The sequence below is a fragment of the Salmo trutta genome, chromosome 33 (assembly GCF_901001165.1).
Source record: "Salmo trutta chromosome 33, fSalTru1.1, whole genome shotgun sequence".
NCBI classification, from domain to species: Eukaryota; Metazoa; Chordata; class Actinopteri; order Salmoniformes; family Salmonidae; genus Salmo; species Salmo trutta.
This window is the reverse complement of record NC_042989.1, coordinates 21,893,047-21,908,270: the sequence shown is the minus strand read 5'-3', so window position 1 is coordinate 21,908,270 and position 15,224 is coordinate 21,893,047. Positions and strand designations below refer to the sequence as shown.

Genomic DNA, 15,224 nt, shown 5'->3' with positions numbered 1-15,224 from the left:
GTGTGTGTGCGCGATTGACTGGATTAACCTCACGTCAGTTAGGTTCATTGAGTGCCTTTCAGACAGTGGATACCACCCCTCTGTTACCTTGCCAACTAAGGAACTGGCAGTGGATCAAACCATTGTGAGGCAAAGGGTGGGGGGGTCGCAATCTTTTGAAACTTAACGCGCTATTAAGTGTCTATAATCAGCACAATTGCTTTCATTGCGTATTATTAATATTATTTAAATTACATAGTTATGTTTCAGTGATATATTGGGGGGGGACAAATCATTTTTCCCAGGATGGGGGGGTCGTGTCCCCCCCGTCCCCCCCGGGATTTCCGCCCCTGGACGTCTGACTCGGTGGATGAGAGCAAGGCATTGCTGCCAAGGTCTGGCATTCTCTGGCTATCACCCAGGAGGGGTCAGTCTGGTGCAGTGAGGAAGTTAACACCGTTACATCCAGGTTCCACCTTCTGACCAGGACCCACATTGCTATGCCTTCAACAGGACTCTCAGTCCAATAAAGACTACTGATTCTCTTCGTAATACAACATCGGGTCAAACGTTTCTGTCTCTGCTGATATGAAAACAAACACCATATGAAATGCATTTACAAGACACACTTAAAAAATGGGCCACAGCAGATGAATAGCTATTCTTTACATGATAGTATTGTATATTGCTTTCATATTCTGAATCACTGTTAGAATAACAACTCCTGAATGTCTTACTCATTCAATCGTAATAGTTTCTCTGAGTGAACATCACCTGGTAGCCATATCTGTTAATATAGCCCAACAACAATGAGGCCTCCTCTTTATTTTTTATGTATTTATTGTATTCTTATAACCTAGCTACAATGCATTGGATTATGTCATCAGGATGTGTGATGCTGTCCTTAAAGAAACCCAGACTGAGGAATGAATGTAGGTCCTCAGCTCCAGCAGGCCTAGGAAGCCTAGAGGTCAGGGGTCAGCATTGTAGATATGTCAGCTGCAGTGCTCATTATCCTGACCTCCAGCACCCCTCAGAGCAGGCTCTACAGGCTGGCCATTCAGAGGTCACACCAGTCTGGATGAATGAGGTTGACCTTTGACCCCTGTGATTCTCATCATGTAAGCTGTTTAGTCAGCCATGGACCCTCTGTGTAGACTTAGCAGCCTACATAGACTTAGCAGCCGGCATATCTACAGCAGGGTGTCAGGCAGACAGGTTCCTATTTCCAATGGTGTAAGTGTTGGTCTGGATGGTGGTCCTAGGGATACACAGTGATGGGAACCACACAAGGTGCCTCTCATCTGGGGACGAGGTTGAGGTGAAGGAGGGGTGCCCCATGGAGAGTGGTGGAGATGGTCCAGTCAGTAGGGATGGTAGAATGGGGCCGTAGTAGAGAGGTCCACAGCGTGGGGGCACAGAGGGCTATATGAGGTATGATGTTGGGTAAGAGGCAGGTGGTGAAGGCGAGAAGTGGTGAAGCCAGCAGACTTTCCCCATCTGCCATGTCTCTCCACTTCCTCTCTCCACTCTGTCCTTCATTGGTCATCCTCTTCAGTTGGAGGACACGCTGGCTTCCTTCTGACGCAGTCTCTCTTTCTATTGACAGAGGAGAAAAAGGGATAGCTGAGATTTATAGCATTGTGTTATATGATATGATCCACCATGATCGACTGTGTTAGTAGCCAAGGTAATAGCGACCATGTTACTGATCAAAATATTTGAGGGAGGTTGAAGGGAGTCCAGTTCTTACCAGACTGTTGGCATTGATCTTCTTGGTTTCCACCCTGTTCTCAGCAATGATCTTTTTCATGTTCTCCTGCGCTTCCTTCAGCCTGGAAGAAAGAGGAAACATGCCTCTATCTATCCAGGTTAAAATAACCTTTGATAATAGTATATAAACCATAACAGCTCCCTCAAATTTGTACATTGTGCCACATATCTGACCATGTGGCACAACACTGTCATGTCTAAGACAGAAAACCTCTTGATGTCTGTTAGTAACATTGACGTACTTGAGTTAGTTAGCTAACAACGGCCTCAGTCCCTCCAGAAGTTATTTGTACTGTAATAGCAGCATGTACACACCACAGTATGTATCCCCCTGGGCACTATTGTATGTGGCACAGCGAAGCACCGCCGCAACATGTTATATTTTACCGGGAACACTGTACGTAAGCATGGCACAGAGAGTCCTCATCCTCCCTCACAGCCCCACTCTGTTCTGTTGAGCCTTCTGGAGTGAGCAGGTAGTGAAGCCCACCGGTTAAAGCAGGGAGAATGACATTGGGTCGATGAGATAATGAGCTAGACTTAAAAACAGGTGTGCAAACCGTATTTAAAATAAAGTTAATTGTACATAAGCACAATCAGCTGTGTAATACGGGACATGATTGCCTAGTAAACAATTAAGAGAGCACATGGATCCATGGAATGGCTGGGAGAGCATTACCTCTGTCCTTAACTCACCAGTTCAAAGATTGCTGCCCTGCTTTACTGTATGTATGGTGACTGTATGTGTGCATGTCTCCATGTGCAGTGCTGCATGTCTCCATGTGCAGTAAGCCTGAAGCCCTGTGGACTGGTCAGATCATGACCATGTTTAACAGTCCTCCCAGAACACACAGTCTTTAACAAGCCTCTGTCCCCTGCCAGTAAAGCCAGGAGGACTCCAGGAGAGCTGCTGTCCAGCTGTTGGACTCCCATCCGACACCACGCCTCGGGTCAGATGAAACACTGTAAATCCAGCCCCAGGCTTTGACTCTGTACCAGGCCCTGGTCCCGGCCTGCCTACCTTCTCTTCGATGCCCCTGTGCTTTAATAAGAACTGGTAAAAGCATCTCCACTCCACACTGTCTATATAATTTATAATGCCCTGTTGGGGTGTTTTGTACCACACATAAATGTGATGGACACCAACAATCTGCTACGTGTTAATAAAGATGGGTAAGAAAAGAGCGACTAAAGGTACCGTTCAACATATTTAAAGTGTGAAGAATGAACTTTGACCCGGTCACAAAAAAATCCCCCTTTTATGTCATCAAAAAAAGAACACTCAGGGTTCTAGAAATAGATACAGTTGGAAAGGAGCTGTAGAACTGTCCCCTTCATCACAAGCTGTGTGATTTAATATGATCTCTGATGCAGGCCTGGATTCTTCCACTCACCTCTCCTTGGAGATGTTCTTACACTCCCGCTTCCACGTGTTCTTGAAGTCGCTGCAGAACTCATACCAGAGCATGAAGACGTAACCAGGGGCCACCTCCTTCTCCCCAGACTTTGGCTTGAGCCCAAAGTAGCCCACCATGTCCAGGAAGCTGTGTGGGAGAAACAGAGGGAAGAAGACAGAGGGAAGAGAGATAGAGTGAGAGGACATCCTGCTGGGTCACAGGGGAGAGCCGGTAGCGGAGGTCCCGTTATCACATTGACCTCTACTACAGCCTGAAGGGGAACAGTGCCAGGGGATCTAGCCAAGATCTGGCTGACACACACACACACACACGTTGTTTCGATCCAGGAACAATGGTTATTGGCAGACAATATGCAAGATGATCACAGGAATGTGTAAATGTTACATCAAAACACAGCATGGTGCTGGCAGATATTGAACGTGCGTGCACGCACACGCACACACGCACACACACACACACACACACACACACACACGTAACGTTCATCATCCTGCACACTGAGACATGCTTGATTCAAACATGTTGTGGATTAGGTCTTCAAATCCACAAATAGAAGGAAGTACTACTTGAAGAGATTCAAGATTCTCAGTCTTTATGAGAAGAGAATCCACAACCCTGTGTATGGCAGATCCTCAGACTAATTCAATTGTAACCAAATCTAAATTCTTCACAAGGCTCTCAGCAGTGCTCACAGGGCTTGAAAAGCAGCCTGCTGCTCCGGGGTTTTCTCTAACCCAAACATTAAAGGCATTTTCTAGGCCTGTCTGTCACACGCTTGATATAGAGGAGTCATGATTCAGGGGATGTTCCCAGATTGACATAGAGGTTTTGACCTCCAGATGGTAGGTGGCTGTTGCGACGCTAATGTAAGACATGTTGGGCGGGGATTGTTGGGGGACGGGGCAATGTGCGCGGCAGACGGCTGCTCACAATTCCTCAGATAACTGTCATGTGCTCCTCCTCCGATCGTGCAGTATATCATCCTTGCCTTGCCTGGCTCTACAATCAGAACAGACCAGGCCAGCAAAACCCAGGAGGTACACAACAGAGAGAGGACAGCCGGGCATCAATTCTGGAAGCCTTTGTAGACCCGACCAGCACGGTCCAGCGTGATTAACTAGGTCGCTTTTGTATTGGCTCCTTCCCTGACCCTGGGTCAGGTGTCAGAGCTCACACAAATCACACACAGTCTGTAGTGTGGTGAGCTTAGCTCTTTCCCTTTCTCTCACACACACACACACACACTAACACAAATCACACACAGTGGTGAGCTTAGCTCTTTCCCTTTCTCTCACTGTCACGGTTGTCGTCGGTGATGGAGGACCAAAACGCAGCAGGTATGTGTATGCTCATCGTGATTTTTAATAAATACAAAATGAACACCAAAATAACAAAGAAACGAACGATCAACAAAAACAGTCTGGTAAGGCACAAGGCTACACACAGAACAATCACCCACAAATACCAAACACAAACACACCCTACTATATGGGACTCTCAATCAAAGGCAGATAGACAACACCTGCCTTCAACTGAGAGTCCCAACCCCAATTAACCAAACATAGACATACACTCACTAGACTCCACATAGAAATACCTAAACATAAACCAACACCCGGAATTACTAAATCAATCAACCTTTTAACAAAACACACCACCCTGAACCACATAAAACAAATACCCTCTGCCACGTCCTGACCAAACTACAAAACAATTAACCTTATACTGGCCAGGACGTGACAGTACCCCCCCCTTAAAGGTGCTACCCCGGAAGCACCTTAACAAAAAATAACCCCAAGCAACACCAAAAGAAAAATTCCCCTTTTCTAAAGGGAGGGAAGGGAGGGTGGCTGCTGTCAACGACGGCACTGTGCTACACCCCCCCTCCCCAACCCACCTATTTCTGGAGGTGGCTCCGGCTCAGGCCGTTCCAGGCTGTCTGGGCAGTCTGGCAGCTCGGGACAGTCTGGGCAGTCTGGCAGCTCGGGACAGTCTGGGCAGTCTGGCAGCTCGGGACAGTCTGGGCAGTCTGGCAGCTCGGGACAGTCTGGGCAGTCTGGCCGCTCGGGACAGTCTGGGCAGTCTGGCCACTCGGGACAGTCTGGGCAGTCTGGCCACTCGGGACAGTCTGGGCAGTCTGGCCACTCGGGACAGTCTGGGCAGTCTGGCCACTCCGGCAGTTCAGGGCAGTCTGGCCACTCCGGCAGTTCAGGGCAGTCTGGCCACTCCGGCAGTTCAGGGCAGTCTGGCCACTCCGGCAGTTCAGGGCAGTCTGGCCACTCCGGCAGTTCAGGGCAGTCTGGCCACTCCGGCAGTTCAGGGCAGTCTGGCCACTCCGGCAGATCAGGGCAGTCTGGCCACTCCGGCAGATCAGGGCAGTCTGGCCACTCCGGCAGATCAGGGCAGTCTGGCCACTCCGGCAGTTCAGGGCAGTCTGGCCACTCCGGCAGTTCAGGGCAGTCTGGCCACTCCGGCAGTTCAGGGCAGTCTGGCCACTCCGGCAGTTCAGGGCAGTCTGGCCACTCCGGCAGTTCAGGGCAGTCTGGCCACTCCGGCAGTTCAGCGCAGTCTGGCCACTCCGGCAGTTCAGCGCAGTCTGGCCACTCCGGCAGTTCAGCGCAGTCTGGCCACTCCGGCAGTTCAGCGCAGTCTGGCCGCTCCGGCGACTGTTGACTGGCGGGCCGCTCCGGCGACTGTTGACTGGCGGGCCGCTCCGGCGACTGTTGACTGGCGGGCAGCTCCGACGACTGTTGACTGGCGGGCAGCTCCGACGACTGTTGACTGGCGGGCAGCTCCGACGACTGTTGACTGGCGGGCAGCTCCGACGACTGTTGACTGGCGGGCAGCTCCGACGACTGTTGACTGGCGGGCAGCTCCGACGACTGTTGACTGGCGGGCAGCTCCGACGACTGTTGACTGGCGGGCAGCTCCGACGACTGTTGACTGGCGGGCAGCTCCGACGACAGTTGACTGGCGGGCAGCTCTGACGACTGTTGACTGACGGTGCTGGGTTTACGCACTTGAAGGCTAGTGCGGGGAGCGGGAACAGGACGAGTCGGACTGGGTTGACGCACTTCCGGGTCCGCACGAGAGACAGGAGCTGGAAACCCAGGGCTATGGAGGCGCACAGCCGGTCTAGATCTTACCTCCTGCACAACCCGCCTTGGCTGGATGGAACTAGTAGCCCTGTACGAGCGGGGTGCTCGTACAGGGCAGACTGGGCTGTGCAGGGGCCTGATGGTAGCCGTGCGTAGAGCGGGAGTTGGGTAGCCTGGTCCTCGGAGGCGTACCGGCGACCAGATGCGCTGCGCAGGCATCCTCCTACCAGGCTGGATGCCCGCTCTAGCACGGCACCTGCGAGGGGCTGGAATAACTCGCACCGGACTGTGCGTGCGTATGGGTGAGATAGTGCGCTTCTCAGCGAAACATAGCGCTCTCCACCCCATACGCTCCTCCATATAACCACGGGTAGCTGGCTTCCGGCTCTTCCTTCACCTAGCCAAACTACCCGTGTGCCCCCCCAAAAAAAAATTCTTGGGGGTGCCTCTCGTGCTTCTCCCTCAGCGCGTCCATGGCCTCGTACCTCCGCCTCTCCGCCTTGGCTGCCTCAATTTCCCACTGCGGGCGGCGATACTCCCCAGCCTGGTGCCAAGGTCCGGCCCCGTCCAGAACTTCTTCCCAAGTCCACTTCTCCCGCCAGTCCAACTCGAATTCCTTCTGCTCCTTCCTCTGCTGCTTGGTCCTTGAGTGGTGGGTGATTCTGTCACGGTTGTCGTCGGTGATGGAGGACCAAAACGCAGGAGGTATGTGTATGCTCATCGTGATTTTTAATAAATACAAAATGAACACCAAAATAACAAAGAAACGAACGATCAACAAAAACAGTCTGGTAAGGCACAAGGCTACACACAGAACAATCACCCACAAATACCAAACACAAACACACCCTACTATATGGGACTCTCAATCAAAGGCAGATAGACAACACCTGCCTTCAACTGAGAGTCCCAACCCCAATTAACCAAACAAAGACATACACTCACTAGACTCCACATAGAAATACCTAAACATAAACCAACACCCGGAATTACTAAATCAATCAACCTTTTAACAAAACACACCACACTGAACCACATAAAACAAATACCCTCTGCCACGTCCTGACCAAACTACAAAACAATTAACCTTATACTGGCCAGGACGTGACACTCACACACACACACACTAACACAAATCACACACAGTCTGTAGTGTGGTGAGCTTAGCTCTTTCCCTTTCTCTCACACACACACACACACACACACTAACACACACACACACACACTAACACAAATCACACACAGTCTTTAGTGTGGTGAGCTTAGCTCTTTCCCTTTCTCTCACACACACACACTAACACACACTAACACAAATCACACACAGTCTGTAGTGTGGTGAGCTTAGCTCTTTCCCTTTCTCTCTCACACACACACACACTAACACACACTCACACTAACACAAATCACACACAGTCTGTAGTGTGGTGAGCTTAGCTCTTTCCATTTCTCTCACACACACACACACACTAACACAAATCACACACAGTCTGTAGTGTGGTGAGCTTAGCTCTTTCCCTTTCTCTCACACACACACACACACACACACTAACACACACTCACACAAATCACACACAGTCTGTAGTGTGGTGAGCTTAGCTCTTTCCCTTTCTCTCACACACACACACACACTAACACACACTAACACAAATCACACACAGTCTGTAGTGTGGTGAGCTTAGCTCTTTCCCTTTCTCTCACACACACACACACACACACACTAACACACACTCACACTAACACAAATCACACACAGTCTGTAGTGTGGTGAGCTTAGCTCTTTCCCTTTCTCTCACACACACACACACACACACACACACACACTAACACACACTCACACTAACACAAATCACACACAGTCTGTAGTGTGGTGAGCTTAGCTCTTTCCCTTTCTCTCACACACACACACACACACACACACACACACACTAACACACACTCACACAAATCACACACAGTCTGTAGTGTGGTGAGATTAGCTCTTTCCCTTCCTCTCACACACACACACACACACTAACACAAATCACACACAGTCTGTAGTGTGGTGAGCTTAGCTCTTTCCCTTCCTCTCACACACACACACACACACACACATTAACACAAAGATGCACCACACACACACGCACACACCCGCCCACTCCAAGATCTAAAAACACATATCACGTACTTCTGGAGGGCTATGACGCAACTACCGTGAGACGGTTTATTACTGTACCTATGTTCAGCATTCCTCACTGACGGCTGTAAAATAGGTCAGTTAAAAAAGCCTGGGCAACCGGGTATATCAAGAGGATATTTGGACCGCTAAAACATTCCATACAAAAACAGATTAGAATGGTAAAAACAAACTTTTGTGATCATCTGTTGTTTCTTTAACAGAGATAAGACATCTTCAATATACTATGGATAGTGGAAGTTGGGACAGTTCAAATGTCCCTCCAGCGAATCACCCTGTAACCACATACGTATGTAAGCAGCACACACGCTGCAGTCGTGTCCTATGAAATTGAGCATGATGAGGGAGGGGAACTGTAATGGTCCATTAACTGTGGACGTATCAGGAAACCTCTGGGAAACTGAAAAATAAAAGGAACAAATTAGGATTGCGTGTTCTGGAGAGGACCTCATTACTCACTGCATAGGATGCCCAGGAAAACCATAACAAACCCCCAAAACTGATGTCATAAACTGTGTATCATATCAGCTTCCCATAAAGTAATTTTACCAACCAAGTATCCAAATTCACTACAACCCAAAGTAGTCCTATGATGGTGGTTGTCTTGAGGCCACATGGACCATAACAAACAACCGCAATCCCATTCCTTGACGGGTTGGCCCAGGGTTGGGCTCAGGGTTGGCTCAGGGTTGGTCTCAGGGTTGGCTCAGGGTTGGCTCAGGGTTGGCTTAGGGTTGGCTCAGGGTTGGCCCAGCGTTTCAGTAGCTAGCTGTGGTGATGTCTATGAGCCTTATTAACACGGGCCCTAATGTGAGGGTCGGGGCCCACCCAGGGCCCAAAGAACACACAGCACACACACACTATAGCACACACACACCACAGCACACACACACCACGGCCCACTGCCCATATTCATCACCAGCGTGTCACTTTTATGAGGTGCGTCCCTGGGAACCTGAGAGCCCCCCCCCCTCCCCCAGCGCCAAGCAGCCCCCGGCCTCGTTTAGGTGAAATTAAAGGCAAACTTCATTAAAGGTTGGGGGCTTTAAGCCGCGGGACCCTTTTGATCAATATCCCCAAGTTCAACATCTTCATTACACTGGTGTCAGTCACACAGCCGCAGACAGAGATATCACAATACCACCAGGAGAGGGAAAGGGAGAGAGAGAGGGAGAGAGAGAGGGATAGTGGAAAGAGAGAGAGAGAGGGAGAGGGGACAGAGCGAGTGAGAGGAGTGAGGGAGACAGAGAGAGAGATGGAGAGACCCATGCATACCCAAGCTGAGTGCTTCTCTTGGCTTGAAATGGAAACATGAAACAGGGACGTTTGGAAACTTTCTCCTTTATGTGCTTTTCATGATTTATGTTGGAATTGGGAGAGTTATGATTTAAAGCAAACAATTCTGGTCTCTATCTAAACAAGGAAAAATATTTTTTTGTTTGCTCTTTCTTGTGTGTTTTTCCGATATGACATTTTCCAGATATGGTTTCGCTCTGACACTCGTTAAACGTCTGCCAGTTGACCATATCTCCATAAATCAGATGGGCCGCTTCTTACAGTGACTCTTGAAGTTTGCAATACCACACACGGAAGATAAGGCTTGACAACAACTGGAGTGGAGTGAGCACAGTATGTGTATGTAAAAGTATCGGCGCGGGAGCAGTGTGTGTATAGGGAGGTGTATGTGAGTTTGGTGTGTCTACATAGGCAGCCATTCCTGTCTTGGGGCCAGTCTACAGCGGGCCAGCTTATGACCTGGATTTTCTGCTACATGACTGAAGAACCTGGATACCGCAAGGCCCCAGTACTGAAGCCTCTGTCTTATCACAATCCGTATCTGATTACTACAGACAGCCTTACAAATGACCTGCATTACTTTTATCTGATGTAAGCCATGTTAGCTATGTGAAACATGTTAAATAACCATCATGCCCTCATGAAATCCACCATCCATTATACTTGGCTGGGTTCCCTTCTGAATGTCGAAAGGTCTTATAAAAGCCAACATTAGAGTATTCCAGAGGTATGCAACCAGCCAGGTCAGAAAATAAAAAACTCCTCTGTTACACAGATGACATGTTGTTTGGTCTAAGACATCTAGGTAAATCGTGTTGTGTTATCATATTAGAATGGATAGAGACGATGCATACCTTTTCTGTGCTGCACTGAGCCTGTCGTCCTCAGCAGTGTGGTCCTTTTGAGCTGGAAAAGACAAAAAACAACATGGATTAAACAAACCTATGTGTGAGGCAGTATTCGTCGAGGCATTGAGGTCAAAGTACATACAGTAGTGGGAATAGATATTTCCAATGGGAGGTAAACTGAGGTACAACAATGAGACTCCATACTGATACAGGGTCACACTGGGTGGAGCCCAGGTGGGGGCACTGTGGGAACAGACCTATCCTCTCCCAGGGGCAGGGATGAGAGTCAGAGTGGAGGGTCACCAGGTTGACATGTCTAGGGTGAAAGAGCATGTGATAGAGGTGTCTGTGCATTTCACTGAGATTGATTGTAAGAGGTAAGATGTTTGTGTGTCAGTTGGTAGAGCATGGCGCTTGCAACGCCAGGATAGTTAGTGGGTTTGATTCCCAGGACCACCTATACATAAAATGCACGCAGTATATATATATACAGTACTAGTCAAAAGTTTGGACACACCTACTCATTCAAGGGTTTTTCTTTATTTTTACTATTTTCTACATTGTAGAATAATAGTGAAGACATCAGAACTATGAAATAACACATATGGAATCATGTTGTGTTAAAAAATCATGTTAAACAAATCAAAATATATTTTAGATTTTAGATTCTTCAAAGTAGCCACACTTTGCCTTGATGCCAGCTTTGCACACTCTTGGCATTCTCTCAACCAGCTGCATGAGGTAGTCACCTGGAATGCATTTCAATTAACAGGTGTGCCTTGTAAAAAGTCAATTTGTGGAATTTCTTTCCTTATTAATGCGTTTGAGCCAATCAGTTGTGTTGTGACAAGTTAGGGGTGGTAAACAGAAGATAGCCCTATTTGGTAAAATACCAAGTCCATATGATGTCAAGAACATATAAGCAAAGGGAAAGGACAGTCCATCATTACTTTAAGACAAGAAGGTCAGTCAATCCAGAAAAAAAAAAGTTTCTTCAAGTGCAGTCGCAAAAACCATCAAGCGCTATGATGAAACTGGCTCTCATGAGGACTGCCACAGGAAAGGAAGACCCAGATATACCTCTGCTGCAGAGGATAAGTTCATTTATTCACATGCACCTCAGATTGCAGCCCAAATAAATGTTTCACAGAGTTCAAGTAACAGACACATCTCAACATCAACTGTTCAGAAGAGACTGCGTGAATCAGACCTTCATGGTCGAATTTTACAAAGAAACCACTACTTAAGGACACCAATAAGAAGAAGACACTTGCTTTGGCCAAGAAACACGAGCAATGGACATTAGACCGGTGGAAATCTGTACTTTGGTCTGATGAGTCCAAATTTGAGATTTTTGGTTCCAACTGCCATGTCTTTGTGAGTCGCAAAGTAGGTGAACGGATGATCTCCGCATGTGTGGTTCCCACTATGAAGCATGGAGGAGGAGGTGTGATGGTGCTTTGCTGGTGACACTATCTGTGATTTATTTAGAATTCAAGGCACACTTAACCAGCATGGCTACCACCGCATTCTGCAGTGTCCCATCTGGTTTGCGCTTAGTGGGACTGTCATTTGTTTTTCAACAGGACAATGACCCAACACACCTCCAGGCTGTGTAAGGGCTATTTGACCAAGAAGGAGATTGATGGAGTGCTGCATCAGATGACCTGGCCTCCACAATCACCCGACCTCAACCCAATTGAGATGGTTTGGGATAAGTTGGACCGCAGAGTGAAGGAAAAGCAGCCAACAAGTGCTCAGCATATGTGGGAACTCCTTCAAGACTTTTGGAAAAGCATTCCAGGTTATGCTGGTTGAGAGAATACCAAGAGTGCGCAAAGCTGTCATCAAGGCAAAAGGGTGGCTACTTTAAAGATTCTCAAATATAAAATATATTTTGATTTGTATAACACTTTTTTAGTTACTACATGATTCCATATGTGTTACTTCATAATTATGATGTCTTCACTATTATTCTACAATGTAGAAAATAGTAAAAATAAAGAAAACCTCTTGAATGAGTAGGTATCCAGACTTTTGACTGATACTGAACAGTATATATATGATGAGGAGTGTGAGTTGGTGATGTCTGGGGTGGGGTTGTAGTAGAAGAGGTCTCAGTGGACTGTGTTGAGGAGGGGAAAGAAGCAGAGGCGCGGAGCAGGGGCACAGGCAGCACAGAGCTGCGCTGAGGAGTGAGTGTATGAGGCTCGGGAACTGGAGGCTCCTGTGGACTCCTGCCATGTAAAAGTGTCTAAATGCAAGGCAGATGTGTGCGGCCGGCCAGGGCGAGGTGCAAGAATTTATCTAGGGCCAGAGAGTGCCTGTGATCTCAGATTTATTGCATTTTTCCAGATTCATCCTTTTTACAATGATGGGGGACCTTTCCCACTTGAAGATTTAAGAGGGGGAAGTCTCCCAAAAATTGTTCAAAGGCAGGTTTGCGGGTCTTTTGGGAGAGGGTGAGCTTAAGCTGCTACCACCCCATTTTTTTTTACATAAGCAGGCTGATTGTCTGAGATAAACCTAATGAAAGGAAGGGGTGTCCATGGCTGGGATGGGGGAGGAGGGGGGAGTCATGACCAATGGCGTTAGTCACAGCGGGGGGGTTGAGCTGGCGCCTGAGGTCCTCACTGGTGCGGTTCTGTGTAGAGGTGGCACCAGGCTGGCCGGTGCTCTGAGAGAGAGTGGTCCACAGAGCGAGAGAGAGAGAGAGAGAGAGAGAGAGAGAGAGAGAAAGAAAGAAAGAAAGAAAGAAAGAAAGAAAGAAAGAAAGAAAGAAAGAGAGCGAGCGAGCGAGAGAAAGAGGTTGTGTGAAGTTTCTCTTCCTCCGCTACCTGTGTAAACATGAAACCAGTAGTGGCTAACTAGAAAGTTATGAGACACGCATGCTGGGAGGGACAATAAATTAGGCCTTTAAAACTCTGACACACTTTTCCAAACCACTGGTTTACCAAGCATTCAGATAACGAAGGCTACATACATAAGCTGTGTTAAGGACCTGGAAGCTTTCTGTGAAAGAAAATTACACAATCTTTACTGCATCGGTGACCACAGCTCCACTGCTATAAAAATGTTTTGATGTATGTACAGCTGAAGTTGGAAGTTTACATACACCTTAGCCAAATACATTAAAACTCAGTTTTCACAATTTAACTTGGGTCAAACGTTTTGCGTAGCCTTCCACAAACTTCCCACAATAAGTTGGGTGAATTTTGGCCCATTCCTCCTGACAGAGCTGGTGTAACTGAGTCAGGTTTGTAGGCCTCCATGCTCGCAAACGCTTTTTCTGTTCTGCCCACAAATGGTCTATGGGATTGAGGTCAGGGCTTTGTGATGACCACGCCAATACCATGACTTTGTTGTCCTTAAGCCATTTTGCCACAACTTTGGAAGTATGCTTGGGGTCATGCTTGGGGTCATGCTTGGGGTCATGATTGGGGTCATGATTGGGGTCATTGTCCATTTGGAAGACCCATTTGCAACCAAGCTTTACTTCCTGACTGATGTCTTGAGATGTTACTTCAATATACCCACATAATTTTCCTGCCTCATGAAGCCATCTATTTTGTGAAGTGCACCAGTCCCTCCTGCAGCAAAGCACCCCCACAACATGATGCTGCCACCCCCGTGCTTCACGGTTGGGATGGTGTTCTTCAGCTTGCAAGCCTCCCCCTTTTTCCTCCAAACATAACGATGGTCATTATGGCCAAACAGTTCTATTTTTGTTTCATCAGACCAGAGGACATTTCTCCAAAAAGTACGATCTTTGTCACCGTGTGCAGTTGCAAACCATAGTCTGTCTTTTTTATGGCGGTTTTGGAGCAGTGGCTTCTTCCCTGCGGAGCGGCCTTTCAGTTTCCTGAGGGGGAATAGGCTTTGTCATGCCCTCTTCACGACTGTCTTGGTGTGTTTGGACCATTCTAATTTGTTGGTGATGTGGACACCAAGGAACTTGAAGCTCTCAACCTGCTCCACTACAGCCCCGTCGATGAGAATGGGAGCGTGCTCGGTCCTCCTTTCCTGTAGTCCACAATCATCTCCTTAGTCTTGGTTACGTTGAGGGATAGTTTTTTTTCTGGCACCACCTGGCCAGGTCTCTGACCTCTTCCCTGTAGGCTGTCTCGTCATTGTCGGTGATCAGGCCTACCACTGTTGTGTTGTCTGCAAACTTAATGATGGTGATGGAGTCGTGCCTGGCCATGCAGTCGTGGGTGAACAGGGAGTACAGGAGGGGACTGAGCACGCACCCCTGGGGGCTCCAGTGTTGAGGATCAGCGTGGCAGATGTGTTGCTACCTACCCTCACCATCTGGGGCTGGCCCGTCAGTAAGTCCAGGACCCAGATGCAGAGGGAGGTGTTTAGTCCCAGGATCCTTAGCTTAGTGATGAGCTTTGAGGGTACTATGGTGTTGAACGCTGAGCTGTAGTCAATGAACACCTGCCAGTTGGTCAGCACATGCCCGGAGCACACGTCCTGGTAATCCACCTGGCCCCGCAGCCTTGTGAATGTTGACCTGTTTAAAGGTCTTACTCACATCAGCTACGGAGAGCGTGGTCATACAGTTGTCCGGAACAGCTGATGCTCTCATGCATGCCTCAGTGTTGCTTGCCTCTCAAGCGAGCATTGAAGTGATTTA

At 48.2% G+C, this 15,224-nt stretch overlaps 1 protein-coding gene across 1 annotated transcript in view; it reads right to left on the bottom strand.

Annotated features, from left to right (window-relative positions):
• Positions 1–801: 801 nt before the first annotated feature.
• Positions 802–15,224, bottom strand: part of LOC115172090 (formin) — a 63,028-nt gene continuing 48,605 nt past the window's right edge. Inside the window, exons 14-17 of the mRNA XM_029729275.1 lie at positions 10,592–10,643; positions 3,147–3,296; positions 1,733–1,814; positions 802–1,578 (exon numbers count right to left, since the gene is read on the bottom strand). Of these exons, the coding sequence (XP_029585135.1) occupies positions 1,534–1,578; positions 1,733–1,814; positions 3,147–3,296; positions 10,592–10,643 (329 nt within the window). The 3' untranslated portion in view covers positions 802–1,533. The remainder of the gene's footprint in view (positions 1,579–1,732; positions 1,815–3,146; positions 3,297–10,591; positions 10,644–15,224) is intronic.